At 40.9% G+C, this 19,947-nt stretch overlaps 1 protein-coding gene across 1 annotated transcript in view; it reads right to left on the bottom strand.

Annotated features, from left to right (window-relative positions):
* The window catches only part of KIF6 (kinesin family member 6), a 393,563-nt gene that overhangs the window by 199,322 nt on the left and 174,294 nt on the right, over window positions 1-19,947 (bottom strand). Inside the window, exon 10 of the mRNA XM_043907375.1 lies at window positions 19,216-19,319. Coding sequence (XP_043763310.1) covers window positions 19,216-19,319 — 104 coding nt within the window. The remainder of the gene's footprint in view (window positions 1-19,215; window positions 19,320-19,947) is intronic.

Here is a 19,947-nt window from a genome sequence, read left to right on the forward strand (position 1 = left end):
GTTGTGCAATAATTTGTTATATGCCAAGAGAGAACATTTGTTTTTAATTCTGCTGTGAAATGTAGTGTAAAAATAGAGTTAACAAAGAAGGGTGTTTTTTTCCTGCTGTTCATTAATTAAGTGAAAAAAAATTTATTTTGCCACTTGGAGGTGAAAAGTCAGCAAATGACATGAATTTTATAAAAATAATCTTTAATTTTCTGTAGAAATCTTAGGAAATACAGCCAAAATAAAAGCAAGATAAAACAAAAACCACCACTAGTAATTCTAAAAACATTTTCCTGGTTTTTCCTTCTGGTACTACCTGTTTCTTTGTGCATGAATGTGTGAGTGTGTATATTCCAAAGATGTTAACACACGGTTTCTTTGTTTCTAATAGAGGAGCCTGACACAATACCTAATAGAAGTGAATAGATTCTTCAGCAGCAAATAAAAGTTGGATCAAAGAAGCACAGGGGTAATATAATAATAATGTTAGTAATAATCATCATAACTGTGTTTAGTGCAGAGGATGAATTATATTATCCTTATAACAGCACGGTGAGTGGGGACGGTTATTACACTCACGACAGATGAGTAACTGAGACACCTGTATTGGGTTTACTAGAAAGTTCATTCGGCTTCCCCATAAGATGGCTCTTGCAGTGCTTAGCTTTCTTTAACTTCATTCAAAACAATTTTTTTAGATTGTATTGTGACAGCTGTCATGTCAGTGTGCATTAAAAAAATTATCAAAATTGGTTATTTTTGTGTAGCCATTTTAATATTGGAAATGGAAAAAATAGGAAAAATTTCTGATATTATGCTCTATTATTTCAAGAAAAGTAAAAACACAATCTGAATCTGAATTAAACTTGGGAATGGGCGAATTTAATTCAGATGACCATTATATCTACTACTGTGGGCAGGAATCCCTTAGAAGAAATGGAGTAGCCCTCATAGTCAACAAGAGTCTGAAATGCAGTACTTGGGTGCACCCTCAAAAATGACAGAATGATCTTGGTTCATTTCCAAGGCAAACCATTCAACATCCTAGTAATCCAAGTCTATGCCCCAATCACTAATGCTGAAGAGGCTGAAGCTGACCAGTTCTATGAAGACCTTCTAGAACTAACACCAAAAAAAGATGTCCTTTTCACTATAGGGGGCTGGAATGCAAAAGTAGGAAGTCAAGAGGTGCCCGGAATAACAGTTTAGCCTTGGAATACATAATGAAACAGGGAAAAGGCTAACAGAGTTTTGTCAAGTTTCTTCATTGGTCATAGCAAAGACCCTTTTCCAACAACACAAGAGATGACTCTACACATGGGCATCACCAGATGGTCAATACTGAAATCAGATTGATTATATTCTTTGCAGTTGAACTGGAGAAGCTCTATACAGTCAGCAAAAACAAGACCCGGAGCTGACTGTGGCTCAGATCATGAACTCCTTATTGCAAAATTCAGGCTGAAATTGAAGAAAGTAAGGAAAACCACTAGGTCAATTAGGTATGACTAAATCAAACCCCTTCTGACTACACAGTGGAGGCGATGAATAGATTCAAGGGAATAGATCTAGTAGACAGAGTGCTTGAAGAGTTATGGACAGAGCTTCATAACACTGTACAGAAGCAGTGACCAAAACCACTTCCAAGAAAAAGAAATGCAAGAAGGCAAAGTGGTTGTCTGAAGAAGCTCTTTACAAATTGCTGAGGAAAGAAGAGACGTGAAAAGCAAGGGAGAAAGGGAGAGATACATCTGACTGACTGCAGTTTCAGAGAACAGCATGGAACGATAAGAAGGCCTTCTTCAATGAACAATGCAAAGAAGCAGCAGGAAATAATGGAATGGGAAAGACTAGAGATCTCTTCAAGGAAATTGGAGACATCAAGGGAACATTTCATGCAAGAATGGTCACAATAAAGGACAGATATGGTAAGGACCTAACAGAAGCAGAAAAGATTAAGAAGAAGTGGCAAGGATACCAAGAATTATACAAAAAAGGTCTAAAGACTGGGATAACCATGATGCTGTGGTCACTCACCTAGAGCCAGACACCCTGGAGTGTGAAGTCAAGTGGGCCCTACGAAATATTACTACAAACAGAGCTAGTGGAGGTATTGAATTTCAGCTGAGCTATTTAAAATCCTAAAAGATGCTGCTACTAAAGTGCTGCACTCTATATGTCAACAAATTTGGAAAACAGTAGTGGCCACAGGACTGGAAATGGTCAGTTTTCATTCTAATCCCAAAGAAAGGCAATGCCAAAGAATGTTCAAACTATCAGACAATCATGCTCATTTCTCATACTAGTAAGATTATGCTCAAAATCCTTTAAGCTAGGCGTTAGCAGTATGTGAACTGAGAATTTCCAGATGTACAGGCTGGGTTTAGTAAAGGCAGAGGAACCAGAGATCAAATTGCCAGCATCCAATGGATCACAGAGAAAGCAAGAGAATCATAGAAAAACATCTATTTCTGCTTTATTGACTACATGAAAGCCTTTGACTGTGTGGATCACAACAAACTGTGGAAATTTCTTAAAGAACTGGGAATATCAGACCACCTTACCTGTCTCCTGAGGAACGTGTATGTGGGTCAAGAAGCAAAAGTTAGAACCATTCATGGAACAACTGACTGGTTCAAAATTGGGAAAGAAGTATGACAAAGCTGTATATTGTCACCCTGTTTATTTAACTTCTATGCAGAGTACATCATGTGAAATGCTGGTCTGGATGAATCACAAACTGGAACCAAGATTGCTGGGAGAAATATCAACAATCTCAGATATGCAGATGATACCACTCTAACAGCAGAAGGTGAAGAGGAACTAAACAGCCTCTTGATGAAGGTGAAAGAAGAGAATTAAAAAGCTGGCTTAAAACTCAATATTCAAAAACTGAAGATCATGGCGTGTGGCTTCATCACTTCATGGCAAATAGAAGGGGGAAAAGGGGAAGCAGTGACAGATTTTATTTTCTTGGCTTCAAAATCACTGTGGATGGTGACTGCAGCCATGAAATTAAAAGACCCTTGGTCCTTGGAAGGAAAGCTATGACAAACCTAGAGAGCATATTAAAAAGCAAAGACATCACTTTACCAACAAAGGTCTGTAATGTCAAAGCTATGGTTTTTCCAGGAGTCATGTATGGATGTGAGAGTTGGATCATAAAGAAGGTTGAGTGCTGAAGAATTGATGCTTTTGAATTGTGCTGGAGAAGACTCTTGACTTTGAAACTGTGAAGGAGATCAAACCAGTCAAACCTAAGGGAAATCAACCCTGAATATTCATTGGAAGGACTGATGCTGAAGCTGAAGCTCCAATACTTTGGCCACCTGATGTGAAGAGTTGACTCGTTGGAAAAGACCTTGATGCTGGGAAAGATTGAAGGCTGAAGGAGAAGAGGGTGGAAAAGGATGAGATGGTTAGATAGCATCACTGACTCAACAGACATGAGTTTGAACAAACGTTGGGAGATAGAGAAGGACAGGGAAGCCTGGCTTGCTGCATTCCATAAGGTTGCAAAGAGTCTAGCACAACTTAGTGATTGAACAACAAAAAGCAACAACAATGAAAAGCAAAAAACAATAAAGTAAAATGAAAGATTTCTGCAGTGTATGGATAAGGTGCTGTGACTGGCGTTTCATGCTGGAGATTTCCTGCTGGACGGGGCTCTGTTGTCAGGCCTGCCAGTGAAATTTGACAGCAATCAAATCAAGACATTGAGAGCAATCCGTGTTACGTCATGCAGGTGATAGCTGACACACTCACAAATCTCCAAATCAAGCATTGGAAGTTATTTGTACCAGCTTGGTTATATTCATTGCTTTGATGCTTGGGTTCCACATAAGAGAAAAAAAAAACTTCTGACTGTATTTCTGAATGTGATTTTCTACTGAAATATAATAAAGATGGTCTGTTTTTAAAACAAATTGGGATAAGTGATGAAAAGCGGATACTGTGCAATAACATGGAACAGAAGAGATAAAGGGGCAAGCAAATGAATCACCACCAACCACACCAATGGCTGGCCTTCAGCCAAAGAAGGTGACCTTCGGGAGGGGGATCGGGATGGGGAACACATGTAAATCCATGGCTGATTCATGTCAACGTATGGCAAAAACCACTACAATATTGTAAAGTAATTAAAAAAAAAACAACAACAAAGAAGGTGACCTTGTGTGTATGATGGGATTGGAAGGGAGTCCTGTATTATGAGCCCCTTCCAGAAAACCAAAGGATTCATTCCAACAAGTACTGCTTCGAATTAGATCAACTGAAAGCAGCACTTGATGAAAACTGCCTGGAATTAGTCAACAGAAAATGCATAAACTTTCGTTAGGATAACGCAAGACTACATGCTTTTGAAGACCAGGCAAAAACTGTTACAGCTTGGCTGGGAAGTTCTGAACATCCACTGCTTTCACCAGACATTGTACCTTTGGATTTGCATTTATTTTGATCTTTAAAAAATTCTTTTAATGTAAAAAAAAGTTCAGTTCCCTGGAAGACTATAAAAGGTAGCTGCAATGGTTCTTTGCTTAAAAAGATATAAAGTTTTGGAAAGATGGAATTATGAAGTTGCCTGAAAAATGGTAGTCTGTAGGGGAACAAAACAGTGACTATGCTGTTCAGTAAAGTTCTTGGTGATAATGAAAAATGTGTCTTTTATTTTTACTTAAAAACCAAAGCAACTTTTTGGCCAACCCAATAGATGATATAATTTGCCCAAGGTCACACAGCAAAGATTAGAAAACTGAGGTGGGGGGGCCATTTAAGATAACACATCTCCTTAGATTAGGAGGAAAGTCAAGATTAGAAATCAAGTCTCTTGACTCTCAGTCCTTTCAAATAAATTTTCTCTCCCTTATTTTGGTTGACATCTCTGGATGAAGTTCAAAAAATAGCTGTGAGCAAGATTCTGAGCAAGATTCCCCGGTAGCTCAGATGGTAAAGCGTCTGCCTACAATGAGGGAGACCGGGGTTCGAGGCCTGGGTCAGGAAGATCCCCTGGAGAAGGAAATGGCAAACCACTCTGGTACTCGTGCCTGGAGAATCCCATGGACCCAGAAGTCTGGTGGGCTACAGTCCATGGGGTCACAGAGTTGGACACAACTAAGCGACTTCACTTCAAGATTCTGAATATTGCAGTTAATTTCTGCGTCACTCACACTTACAAGATGAAACCCACACACCAGATACCAAAGCAGTGTGTGTTGAATCTAAATGTCGGGAAGTGCTTACTGCCCACAGAGACTGGTTCTAAGGGCCCTTGTTCATACCAAAACCCCAGGCAGCTCTGAGTAGAGCCCCTGAAGATGGAAAATGAATGGTTCAAGAAGTGTGAGAGGTAATCAAGGCCCTGATTCACCAAATCATCCAAGAAATACTTATGGAGGATATCCCATGGGCCAGGTACATAGTAGAAAACAACACAGATGAAGTCCCAGTCCTCACGAAGTAGAGACAGACAGACAAAGGATAATGAGACATTAAATGTGATGTGGCTGCTATGAAGAAAAACAACTCAGCATAAAGGAGGTAAAGTGTGGTAGGGGAAGATGTATTTTAGACACTGTGGCCTGGGAAGGTTTTTCTGATAATGTAACATTTGAATAGTGAGGTAAGGGAGGAAAACTATTTCAGGGAAGGGATGGTGACAAGCAGGGGCTTGGGAGGGTTTGAGGCTGCAGAGGTTGCCAGGGGCCAGGCCTGGTGGGGTCACTCGGCCCTGGAAAGAGGTTCTAGATAGTCACAGGTAGGCAGCATCACTCTCACTGGGACAGTTTCATCCATAAAAATGAGAAATTAGGCACAAGCTTTCTTGAGATTTTTCATTTTTCAATGAGCAACCTGGTGTAGGACAGCATTCAGTCATCTCTCTAATAATTTTCAAGAGATTGTTCAGATTCTGGTATAAGCTTCTCACTCTGTCTCTCCAACCTCGTCTCTATCTCTGTCTCTCCCACTCTTCCTGTCTCAATCCCTATCTCCATCTCTTTTACCCTTGCACACGTTCTCAGTTGCATCAGTTGTGCCTGACTCTTTGAGACCCCACAGACTGCAGCGCACCAGGCTCCTCTGTCCGTGGGATTCTCCAGGCAAGAACACTGGAGTTGGTGGCCATGCCCTGCCCCTTTAACCCTTAAGGAACATAGTTTCCTGAAGTCCATCCTTTCCTTTCTCCACAGTGGAAGAACAATCAGGATAGCTCATCATGTTACAGAACTTTTATAGAATAAGTCATGATTTTGAAGCATAGTTTTAATAGTTGCTTGACAAATAAAATCACTTGGATTTTTAATTATACACAAATTTATAGTAATCAAAACAGTACGGTACTGACACAAAAATAGTCACACAGATCAATGGAACAGAATCAAAAGTCACACATATATGGATAATTAAATTTATGATAAAGGAACAAAGCACATATAACGGAGAAAATCTTCTCTAAATGATGTTGGGAAAATTGGACAGCCATATGCAAAAGAAAGAAACTAGACCAATGTCTTACACTGGTATTCAAAAATTAACTCAAAATGGATTAAAGACTTGAGAGTAAGACCTGAAACCATAAAATCCCTATAAGGAAACATAGCTGAAAACCTCACTGATATCAGTTTTAGCCATATATATATTTTTTGATCTGACTCTAAAGGCAAGGGAAACAACAGCAAAAATAAACAAATGAGACTACATCAAACTAAAAAGCTTCTTCACAACGAAGGAAACCATCAGAATGAAAAGGTAAACCACTGAATGTAAGAAGATATTTGCGAATCATATATTCAGTAAGAAGTTAATATCCAAAATATATAGAGAAGCCATTCAGAAACTCAACAACAACAAAACCTGAGTTAAAAACGAGCAGAGGATCTGAATAGATATTTTTCCAAAACAGACACATAGATGGCCAACAAGCATATGAAAAGATGTCCAACATCACTAATTGTTAGGGAAACACAAGTCAAAACCATAATGACATATCATCTTAGACCTGTTACAATGACTATTATTGAAAAGACAAAGACTAACAAATGTTGGAAAGAATGTGGAAAAAAGGAAACCCTCATACACTGTTGGTGGGACTGCAAATTGGGGCAGTCACTATGAAAAACAGTATGGAGAGCCCTTAAACAATTAAGAATAGAACTATCATATGGCCCAGCTATTCCACTTCGGGATATTTATCTGAAGAAAATGAAAACACTAGTTGGAAAAGATACATGCACACCTTATTTCACTGCAGCATTATTTACGACAGCTAAGATAATGGAAATAACCTAAGTGTCCATTGATGGATGAATGGATAAAGAAGATGTGCAACATCTACATAATGGAATGCTATTCAGCCATAAAAAGGAATGGAATCTTGACATTTCTGACAACATGAATGGACCTTGACAGTATTATTCTAAGGACAATAAGTCAGACAGAGAAGGACAGCTACCATATGCCTTCACTCATACACAGACTCTAAACAAACAAACAAACAACAAACATACAAAATGAAACAAAGAAAACCTCATTGATACAGAGATCAGATTAGCAATTACCAGAGGAGGAAGGTGTTGCAGGGGGTGAAATGGGTGAAGGAGGTCAACTCTATAGTGATGGATGGTAATTAGACATGTGGTGGTGAGCACTTTATAGTTCATACAAAAGTTGAATTATAATGCTTTACACCTGAAACTTAGTTTTTTTTAATTAAAAAAATTCTTAATAGTGGTTTGACAAATAAAATCATTTTAGAGGCCAGTGACAATAAGCCGAATATTAAAGGGATAAAGTATTATTGATCCAGGGTTAAGTACTGACAAGAGATTCTCCCTAAAAGACTAGTTTGGTATCTAATTCTCACTAGGACTGTATTAGCTCAAATATTGGAGGGTATGATTTATTTTTTTCCTGATTGCTTTTCACTTCATAAACAGTCTGAGGGTCACGGGACAAGACTTATTATGATGATGATGGCATATTTCAAATTATATGGGATAATCTTGATTTTTAATTATTCTGTCCCATGCCTTTGGGAACAAGTTATCAATTTTTAGGTTCAAGAGAGCCACTATACCTGTATTTGAAATCTGTTTTATGGTTCTAATCCAGCTCAAACGTATTGAGAAATGGAACCCAATTAAACTTTTATTAGACTAGTCTAATAAAAAAATTGAACTGCAAGTTAAACATGGTGGAAATGACTTCTCCTGAAGTCACCTTTAAATGCTTACTTTAAAAGGATGACAGCACTGATGGGTTTTCTGTAAGTCACTTCCTGTTTCAAGTCTTTCCTCCCTGGTCCTTTGCCCTCTCCAAAACACTCGCCCTCCCTATCTGGATGTTTATTATAGCAGTTCGGCACCATCACGAAGCACATCTGTCCCTCTCTCTCCAATGGCCAGACTTCTGCAGGACTCTGTGGTTTGTCTGAGTGCCTGACATGGTATTAACAATATTCAATCAGTGTTTATTCACTAGAAAGAGTGAATAAAGGTAAAAATTAATCTTATTTCAAAGTGAGATTTATTTGGTGTGAGAATGGGACTTTAAGACTCTTCCTTTAGGTATATTTATTTGCATTGAAATAGAAGCTTGGACAACAATGAAGCTTTTATTAGTATAGATATACGCTTTTGAAACAATTGTTTTTGCTTGTGGGGCTGATAACACAATGTATTTGGTTTTAAACTATATTTATAGCACAGAGAGCTCAGCTCCATGCTCTGTAATGACCTAGAGAAGAGGGAGGGAGGTCCAAGAAGGAGGGGATATATGCATACATATGGCTGATTCACTTCTTTGTACAGCAGAAACTAACACATCATTGTAGAGCAATTATACTTCAATTTAAAAAATGTATTAGTCTTATTTAATTGTATTAAAAGAAATACTACCAGATAAAACTTTTCAAATATCAAGCAAAGCCCCAAGGATGAAAGGTGAGGTCCTACCTTCCATGTTGCACATGGTTTAAGGGCCCGAGGGTCAATTCCAGCATAGTTCCCAGCTTTAGAGAGTATTTCAGCCTGGAAGGATGGGATTATTCCCCAACAGGAGAGTGAGTAGAGCAAAGAGGAATCTGGGGACTTCTAAAGAGCAGGCGTGAAGGCTGCCCTGGCCAGGGCCTCAAGCCATTTCCTGTTTGGTAAAATGTACATCAAACTAGGGCACCATTTCCTTCGGGTAACACTTGCTTGCACAAGGGGATTTCCATTGCTCAATGTCTTAAATTGTGTGATCGTATGTCCATGAGCCAGTTCAAAGATCTCTCAAGTTTTTCCCCTTGTGTATTTAATGTAGTTATGCACAATCTTTGCTATATTAATATTCACTGCATATTCTTTGATTGTGTGTCACAGAATGACACAAAGAAAGGTGCTGTGTATATTCTTTTTTTTTTTTAGTTTTTTTTTCAAACTTTTAACTTTTTATTGAGTATTGGGGTATGGCTGATTAACAAAGAACGCTGTGATGGTTTCAGGCGAACAGTGAAAGGACTCAGCCCTACATGGACATGAATCCATTTTCCCCCAAACCCCCTTCCCATCCAGGCTGGCACACAGCATTGATGTATTCATTCATTTAAAGCAGACACTGCTCCTGCCCTCAAAGGCCTTTCCACATGGTGGGGACACAGATAACACCCAAACAATACCACAAGTACATGATTACAGAGAGATAAGTACTCCAAAGGAAAAGCACTGCAAATAGGAAAAGGTGGAGCACAGTCATGTTGAGTTGGGGCAGCGGGTCAGAGAAGATGCTCTTGAGGAAGAACAATTTAAACTGAGGTTTGAAGGATAAGTTGAGGTTTGAAGGATAGAGTTTGATCCCTCCAGAGACTGGAAATGCTTAGGTTTTCAGAAACTTTATCAGATAAATTAAGAAGGTTACATCACTAGCAGGTACAGAAATCTCAAGGAATTTTTGAGACCTTGAGAAGGCAGGAATTCACCTCGACCTGTTAGGTGAAATCTGTGATAAGCCTTTGGCATGACTTTCCTAGCCCTGGGACCTCCATGTAGCTCATACAGTAAAGAATCTGCCTGCTATGCAGGAGACCCAGGTTTGATCCCTAGGTCAGGAAGATCCTCTGGAGAAGGAAATGGCAACCCACTCCAGTATTTTTGCCTGGACAATCTCATGGACAGAGGAGCCTTGTGGGCTACAGTCTGTGGGGTCACAAAGAGTGGGACATGACTGAGCGGCTAAAGCTTGAAGGATAAGCAGAGCAAACTAAACAAGATACATGCGTGTTTGTGCACACGCATGTGTGTACATGCCCCCATGCACACATCACCCCAGGCAGCAGTCAGCACCAACTGCCTGTGCAACGCCCCCAGGGTGGAAGACAGGATGAAATTAAACACTGAAAGGTCAGTGTTGTCAAAGTGAAGGGAGCAAAGGGGAGAGGAATGTGAAATGTGGTTGAAAACACAGAAAAGGGTCAGACCAGGCAGACTCTCGTAGGCCACATGCAGGATTTTGGTGTTTTCCCAGGAACAACAGGAAGTCAGAAGTCACTGAGGAGTTTTAAGAAGAAGAGTGAAATGGTAAGAACTGTCCTTTTAAAAAAGAATATTCTGGCTTCACAGAACAAGATTTAGAGGGGAGCAAAAAAACCTATTATGACACTATTTTAGTAGGAGAAGAAAAGAAGACAGAGGTTTGCAAGGACAGCAACAGTTGGAGTGGTATGAAGTGGTCCAATTCAAGACGAATTTTGAGGACAGAGTCAATAGGAGTTCCAAACTGACTGGATTTGGGAGGTGAGAAAATGAATAGAATCACAGGAAACCTCTAAGTTTCTGGCCTTCACAACTGTAGGGCTTGTAGCGATATTGACTGATGGGGATCTAGCGCCAGAGACCAGGTCTGGAGAAAGATGAAGAAGAATTCAGTTCAAGGAACTTCCCTGGTGGTCCAGCAGTTAAGAATCCATCAATGCAGGGGACAAGGGATTGATCCCTGGTCCAGGAAGATTCCACATGCCGCGGGGCAACTAAACCCATGTAGTGCAACTACTGATGGCCTGCCCACTCTAGAGCCTTGTTCTGCAAAAACAGAAGCCTCCTCAATGAGAAGCCCGCACACAGCAACTAGAGGGTAGCCCCTGCTTGCTGCAACTAGAGAAAGACTGTGAGCAGCAATGAAGACCCAATGCGACCAAAAACAAGTAAATAAATAAATTTTTTAAAAAGAGAATTCAGTTTGGGGCATATTGAGTTCAGGACCAGCTGTCAGCAGGGCAATGTGATCAATGAGTAGGGCATTCAGAGAAGAATAAATATGAATGAGTAAAATAAACATGAGTCATCAGGGTCGCATCATCTAGTTGCATCTAGACGGCAACTGAGGTGTGGGTGCTGATGAAATCATCTAGGAAAAAGTACAAAGAAAGAGAGAAAAGGAGGTCCTAGGACAATGCTTGAGGAAAGTCCACATGAAAGGAGGATAATTTGGCCCAAGAGGCCAAGGAGCAGTCAGGAGATAAGGAGAAGACACGAGAAGAGAGAGCTTCAACCAGAGAGTGGTCAATCATGTTGAATGCAGGGACTTCCCTGGTGGTCCAGTGGTAAAGACTCCACCATCCAAATGCAGGGGCTGTGAGTTCAATCCCTGGTCAGAGAACCATATGCCTCACACTACAGCCAAATAAATAAATAGAACTGTTTTTAAAAATTGCTTAAAAAAATAATGCTGAATGCCACTGAGAGGTCAAGGAAGATAAAGACTTACATAGGCCTGTCAAATTGATCTACACTGAGGTCCATCAGTAACCAGTGCAATGGGGCAAAGGCCAGATTGGAGTGTGTAGCGGAGTAAGTGGGATGGAAGGGAAAGGAGACTGGGAGTGAAGGCAACTTCCTGGAGTGGTTTAGCTTAAAGGAGATGAAAGCAACACTAGATAGAGGTGGGGTTGGGGGTAAGGTCAAGGAGGAGCATTTCATTTCAAATATGGGAGACTTGAGCCTATTGTAACTGAATACTAATGAGAGTCTAGTGAAGAGTCCAATACAAAGAGAGAAGTTGCAGATAAAGAGAAAACAGAAGGAGAGCTGAGGTCCCTGAGATGGTGGAAGGGACTGGGGCTGTGAGGATGGTTGGCGAGGTCGCCTCTGGAGGAGACACCTTCTCTACTGAACAGGAAGGAGAGAAAGGTGGGGACAGGTGTGTGCTGCTGTGAAGGTTTGGAGCAGAGCACGAAAATGAGGAAGATGCCTCAACTTGTACATGTAGTAATTAACTGTAAAAATATATGTCTGTGTGTTTGAGGGGCTTGTCATCAAAGATAAGTTGCTATTATTTAACCATGGCAAAATTTTACCGAAAAGAAAATCTCTCACTGTACAGTTTTGTTTTATTTCACTTTGGTTTGTTTAATGACTGGTCTTTTAATTTTATATTTTGTCACACAGATGTCTCCAGTTTTTCAAAAGTCAGGTTAGTTGAGGTTAAATTTATAGACAGTAAAGTTTTAAGTTTACCCTTTTTAGATATATAGTACTACGACTTTTGACAATCTGTTATGTAACCACCACGACAATCATGATATAGACCATTTCAATCACCCTTAATACTTCCCTCTTGTTCCTTTTCACAGGTTCCCCCCCTATTGGTGACCTTGGCAACCCCTCCCACCCTGACCCCCAAGACACACACACACACACACACACACACACACACACACAGTGCTCACTCCTTCCAGGCAACTTTGTGTACCCAGACCCCTTCATCTTAGGGCGGCACCTTCTTCCTCATGACATCCTCTCAGACTTAACTTGCTCAGGGAGTGATATCTGCACCCCCACTTTTTAATTTCTATGTAACTGTTTAGCTTTTCATTATCATAGGTTGTGAGCAAATAATATATTAAACCATGTATAATAAACTGATATTAGATTTAAAAACATGGAGCTGAAAATGTGCATAAATAGCATTTAGTCATAAGACAGCATTTACATACAAAGGAGTCATTAAAAAAACTAATATGAGTAGAATTAAAGTGTAATTAAGGCTTTACAATTCTCAGTGTCCATTTGTTCTTTCCACTAATACACCCTCTTATTCTTTTATATATACATACGCTGTGCTCAACCATTTCAGTGCTGTCCAACTCTGTGCGACCCTATGGAATGTAGCCTGACAGGCTCTTCTGTCCATGAGATTCTCCAGGCAAGAATACCAGAGTGGTTGCCACACCCTCCTCCAGGGAACCTTTCCAACCCGGGATCGAACTGGTGTCTCCTGTGTCTCCTGCATTGCAGGCAGATTCTTTACCGTTGAGCCATATATACATATATATATATATGTGTGTAAATGTGTGTATGTGTGCATATCTTATTTCTCCAATAAAACTGTAACTCCTAGGAATTATTTTCTGTACCCTATATTCCTGAACCCCCCAAAACACCTATTAACATGACTAGCATCTAGTAGGTACTCACTACATTCAGGCCGTAGGATTAACTGATCTGCAAAAACTAGCTAAAGGAAGTAAGTCAGAAAAAGACAAACACTGTAAGAACTCACTTACTTGTACAAAATAAAAAAGGTGAACTCAGAGAGTAGACCAGTGGTTGCCAGGGGCCGGAGGGCAGGGACACAGGGAGACATCAGTCGAAACGTACAAACTTCCAGTTATAAGATGAATACATTCTGAGGACCTGAGGTACAGCATGGTGACTGTACTCCACAATACTGCACCATATACTTGCAAATTGCCTACAGGGTAGATGTCAAAGGTTCTCATCACACACAGAAACAGAAAGATAACTATGTGAGCTGATGGGGGTATCGATTAACCTTATCATGGTCTTCGTTTCACAATATACATACCTATTAATATATTAAATCATCACACTGTACTCTTTTAACCTACACAATGTTACCTGTCAATTATACCTCAATAAAGTTGGGGGGGAGGAAGAAAAAAGAAAAGCAAAGGATCAAGATGTCTGTAAATTTACTTTGAGCAAACTTGAGCCCAAGAGATCCAATTCAGTTGCATCTCAGAAAGAAAATGTCGCTATGCAGAAAATATTCTACTCATTTAGATTTGGGCCAGGAAATGAGGCTTCCATCCTAGCCAGAGGCCTAAGGGCTTTAGAAAAAAACCCAAAGGAAGAAAGAGGTATGTGTTTAGAAAATCAATCAGAATCAAATCTTCACCCAAGAAGTTTTGCATAAACATTAACTTGGCTACACAGCCTTCATCCAGCTGTCTCTTTTCAAATTTACACAGGCAAAAGAAAAAAAAAAAAGATGTAAACTAAAAATATCCCAATAACTGGAGGCTGACATCTGAAATCCTTTTCAGTTGGAGCATCCAAGTCAATGCAACAAATATTTACATTGAGAACTGAAATTCTGGGAAATAGTTCAAAAATTTGGTGGGGCTAGGTATTAATAGACATCTCCAAACTGGCCAGTGCATGCTACACAGAATATATTATCCAATACATATCTGCTTTCTGATGTCCTTCACAGAATCCCTGATAGGACTGTCCTCATGCCATGCCAGTCAACATAAGCCCAGGGATCAGCAGGACAGAGAAGCAGGCGAGGCTAGCACATTCCTGCTGCTCTGCCCTGCCACTCCGCGGGTCCCTTCTTGTCCCCCACACCACCATCCGCCTCCCACCGTCACCACCAGGGAGCCTGGGCACAATGAGGGCTGAAGCTGACTCCTGAGCAAGGGTCCAGGGTGGCAGAAGACAAAGAGGCACCAATGATATTAAATAGCAGAGCCACACTACGGGCAGGTTTTAATTTCCTTCTTTTACTTTAACATAATAAAGAACTCTGAAACCTGATGAATTTTAAGCCATACCAATATTGATCTAGCTAATCAGTCCAAAATGTAACTGCAACAACAGTATAGCAAAAACAGTAACACAAAGCCACATAATCTGAATAATCCTCACTGTCAGCATGAACAAGCACCAAAGTTACTGGATCACTCGGAAACTGTGCTTTGGTTTTGGCAGGGTAGATTCAGTCTGCAACATGTGTTCTCCCCAACTGCTGATCAGAAATCATTCAAGAGACCCAATGCTATATATAGTATACTTATCTTGACACCAGAGAAGCAACTTCATTGCGAATTGCTGACGTTTACTTACTTACACATGAACTAATTTTACATGATTCCCAGGTGGCGCTGTGGTAGAAGATTCGCCTGCCAATGCAGGAGATGCAAGAGACATGGGTTTGATCCCTGGGTGGGGAAAATTCCCTCCCAGTAGTAGGAAATGGCAACCTGCTCCAGTCTTCTTGCCTGGAGAATCCCATGGACAGAGGAGTCTGGTGGTCTACAATCCACGGGGTCACAAAGAGTCGGATACGACTGAGCACACACTATGCCTGAGCTCAAAATTAATCATTACTGTCTCTGCAGTCTCTTGTTTTATTCATATATCTCCACGGAATACTTACACATTGCACCATAATTAACTTGTGCTTGTGTCTGTTGCTGCCACTAAATTGTGAACCCGTCGAGAGCGGGATCCAGGTTTTGTTCATCTTGGTGTTCCTCTCAGGGCCTACGGTAGATTTTTGTGAGTACTGGATAGATAAGAAATGTTGAATGAGTGAATCGACTGCCCAGAAAAACTAATGGCAACCCTACATACTGTCTACGTAGAAACTATTCCAAATGACATTTGTGTATTTGTTATCTGTGGATCAAAGAAAGCCAATCCAAGATCTAACAGTTTGTCAGTATTTTAAACCTGTTGTCACAATTTTATTTCTCACGATTCTGCCCCCAAACTCCTATGAGAGGAGAATCATGAGAATTTGCTTGTTGTCAGTAACTTTTAAACAGAAACATCTGTTTATGTAATAAATGGCAAGTTAGTGAAAGATGTAAATATAATACAATATTAAATATCATAGAGAAGGTATAACAAACTTTGCTTATTATTGTTTCTTATGCCTTATAGAATTTTTCTTCTTGTGAAAGTATAGTCTGTGGTGGTCTCTTTAAGAGGGGATGTACCATGGGAAATTTCCTGTCTGAAAGTCTGTATGTCTGAAAAATGGCCACCTTCACCTTTGAATAGTAGGCTAGATACAGAAATCTCCATTCACAGCCCTTTTTTGTTTTGTTTTGTGTTTCAGTACTAGAAGTTCCTATTTCCAGAGCTGTTGATGAGAAGTCTTCACTAAATCAGATTCTTGGTTGTTGATACTTTTCTTCTCTAACAACTTCTAGGATTATTTTCAATATGTTGAAGTTCTAACATTTTTCTACAGTATTATTGTACTACTTAGCATATGATAACTCTTTTGTTCTGAAGTCTTATGTTCTTTTTTTTTTAGTTCCAAAAAAATAGGTTTTATTTCTTTAACTGTTTGCTCCCTTGCATTCTCTCTATTTTTTCTTTGGAAATTGTTGTTGATACTGGTAAATCTAGGGCTATTCTCTATGATTCTTTTGTTTAAACTTGCTAAATCTCTACCTTTTAACTTATATTCTGGAATAATCCCTTAGCTCCCAACTTCCTGGCTCACTGATTTGCCCCTCTGTGTTTTCATTCTGTTGTTTAGCCATCATCAAGTTCTTAATGGCAACAAGTACATTTTTTCATTTTCAAGATCTCTTGATCCTGCTGTTGTTTCATGGATGGAATGCCATGTTTTATATCTCAAGAGACAGCAACCACTCCTCTGGCTTAGTTCTTAAGGCCTCCATGCTGTAAATGCTTGTTCTTGTCTTTCTCCATGCTGGCTGTCCTCATATTTCTAGTCACTCCCAACTGTGAGCTCACATTTCCTAGACTCTGAGCTCTCAGCTTGGGCAGCCAGTCTTGGGTAAGGGACTGAAGCAGCTGTGGGTACCTGTGCTCCTTGCTGCCTTCAGTGAGGAAATGGGCAGAACTGGAGACAGCCGCTGTCTCCAGAGTTTACACAGTCCCTCTTTGTCCTGGGCATCATCAGTTACCTGGGGCACTTCCCTATTTCCTGGGAATACTGACCTAAAACCAGGGGATGAAGGGAAGAAGGAGAACACAGGGGATTCACAGGAACAAAGTCCTCCCACTCCAAGAGCTCTGCCGACCCTTCGGGCTGCTCCCAGCCGTCTCCTGCTCCAGCGTGCCACCACTCAGACATGGGGCCGTGGTGATGCTGCCCCGTAACTTGGCTGATCCCTTCCTCCTGTCTAGACCCCTGTGAAACCTACTTCTTATTCTTGGGTATAGACGGAGATTCAGATGTTTCTTACATCAGTTCTATCACCCACCCAATGTGGAGGGAACCTGCGGCATATGCTTACTCATTCTGACATCTTGAACTGCCACATTCAGAATCTTACCCTTAAACTGAGCCTTCTGAGCAACATGGGGCACACAGGAACTAGAGAAAACACTGTTACTTATTTGACACGAGGGTCATTTCACTGTTTGCTCTTAGATCCAATTTCCACTTTTCCTTTGTTTGACTGCATCACAGGAAACTACACTACTTGGCTCTTTTAACAACTGGCTCTGGGTAAGTCCGGCCAGTGGGAGGCATTGGTGGAGACTGGAATGGGAGATGATGGAGAAGCCAGCGCTCCCTGTGGGATGATGCCTCCTAGCGCCCAGGGCTCTTCCGAGGCCCTGGCTTCTGTCCCGACAGGCAACACTCAGCTTGTGCAGCTTCTGCTGGCCGGCACCAGGCTCTGGCTTCCGTAACGCAACCGTCTACTGATGTCCCTCCAGTTCCAGGGTGAAGGACCTCCTGTTCTGATCTCTGGGCTGTTGTTAGCACCCCATAATGCCATCTCCTGTACGACAAATTTCTTATATTTAATTCCTGCTGTTGAGAGGCCTAGAATGCTTTTGTTTTCCTGACTGGATCCTGATTTGCAGATCAAGACTCTGAGGAGGCACCTTCAAAAATAATATTGGGTAAGCCCTTTCTTCATGGCTTCCCAGGTGGCTCAGTAGTAAAGAATCGGCCTGCCAAACAGGAGATGCAGGTTTAAGCCCTGGGTCAGGAAGGTCCCTGGAGGAAGGGCATGGCAACCCACTCCAGTGTTCTTGCCTGGAGAATCCCATGGACAGAGGAGCCTGGTGGGCTACAGTCCATGGGGTCGCATAGAGTAGGACATGACTTAGCAACTAAACAACAAGCCCTTTCTTTGTGGGGCTGGGAGCACCATAATGAAGGAATTTGAAACTTGGGTTTCTCAGTATCTAAGCTATCCCAGGTTATTTCAAGGAGTGACATGAAATTCTTTAAAATGCGAATTCTGGCAGTGTATTTCACCTTAATCTCATACACGTCATGAAGCAGTTTTGTACGGAAAGCCTTAGGGGCCTATCACATTATTAAACACAGCGTTCTAAAATGAGGAACTGCTATCCCAGAGGAGGAAGGCTTGGCGTATAACAGAAACCTTGCTTAAGGCTTCTCAAACTTCAGCCCTGCATTCAGGGGCAGCTATGAAGCTGTTTAAAGAAAATACTTCCAGCCTCTGTTAGTTACCATTTTCTCTGTTGAGAAAGGGTCATGTGAAATGACAGTAAACCTTCAGGAAAAGCTTGCGTAGCTTGTTACTCTGAAACAGAGAGTACCACTGCCTTCTAAGCCTAGTCCATTGTTATCACTTCACAAATGCTTAATAAACAGTACAGAAACAAGAAAGCCCGCCGTGGTGGCTCGTGATCAGAGCAAGAACTCGAGCCACGCTGTGCCCTTGGCATGCCATATGGCTGCAAGTCTAAAGGCCCTGAGAGATGCCGCACTTGTATGAAGTCCTGAATACCTGCTTTCATTCCCATTTCGAGTGTTTGAACTGTAATATATGGGCCATCTATTTATTAAAGGAGAGAGCTTACTTTGGCATGGGATAAATTGGTGCTTGCAGCAAGATGCTGTTTAACACAAAGGACGTTTCTGGAATTCCTTTCAGATCTGAGATCCACAGCTTATAGAGTGTGTGGCGGATACATTTAAAAGTTGCCTGGCTATTATACAATCCTTTCTCTTCAGCTGGCATGAGAAGGATACTCCCATCCACTCCATGCTCTGTTCTTTGCTTCCTCAAAGCTGAGGCGGCAAAAACACTGCTAGCCTTATCCAGCTTTTCATGGAAAGCTGCCACTCTTAGCTGGCGCCTACATGCAATTTCAGACTGTCCCAAGAGACCTTCGCGCTTTGAGGTGAATTCATAACATTAGGGCCAACACAGAAGTTCACACAAACTCGCACTGTTAAGGAAAATGTCTGCAGGCTTACTGAAGGAGCTCTGCTTCTGTGAGAGCCTCTGTCCTCTGCTCCCCAGTGACAATGGCCAGTTCATCCTTCAGTTCCTGGATTTCCTTTTGTAGGCGTATAATCATCTGAAATGGCAAGGCAGGAGCATAAATGTCAGCTCCTCATCGAGGGGACTATGTGACAGAGAACACACACCTTTTAAAATTATGAACAAAAGAAGGATACCAAAGGCACTCTTGTACTTAGCACCTTGTTTTGTTAAATCTTATCATTTTGTCAAAAAAGTTCTAGAATTTTTCTTAACAAATAAAACATTACTGGAGGCCCTTACTCCTGTTTCCTTCTGTCCTTCCTGGGGTGACTGCAATCCTGCATTTAGTGGGTAGCATTTCCCTGCATGTTTTAAACATTTACTCCACGGGTATAGGTGTGACTATAAATGATATATGTTATTTTGCATGCCTTACACTTAATGTAAATGCTATTACACTGCATGTAACTGCAACTTGGTTTTTTTTTCCTCACACTACGTTTGGAGATTATTTCTATTGTTTCATGTGGTTCTAGTTCATGAATTTTCATGGATATATAGTATTTCAATAAAGGACTACATCACAATTGATGTATTTATGTCTCCTGGACATCACGGACATTGGAATTTTGCCTTTGCTATTACAAACAGTGTTGTGGTGAACACTATAAATCTCTGGGCGCATCCAACTTTCTCTGTAGCGTACTTGTAGAGTAAGTGCA

This window comes from Cervus elaphus, chromosome 7, assembly GCF_910594005.1.
Source record: "Cervus elaphus chromosome 7, mCerEla1.1, whole genome shotgun sequence".
Classification (NCBI taxonomy): Eukaryota; Metazoa; Chordata; class Mammalia; order Artiodactyla; family Cervidae; genus Cervus; species Cervus elaphus.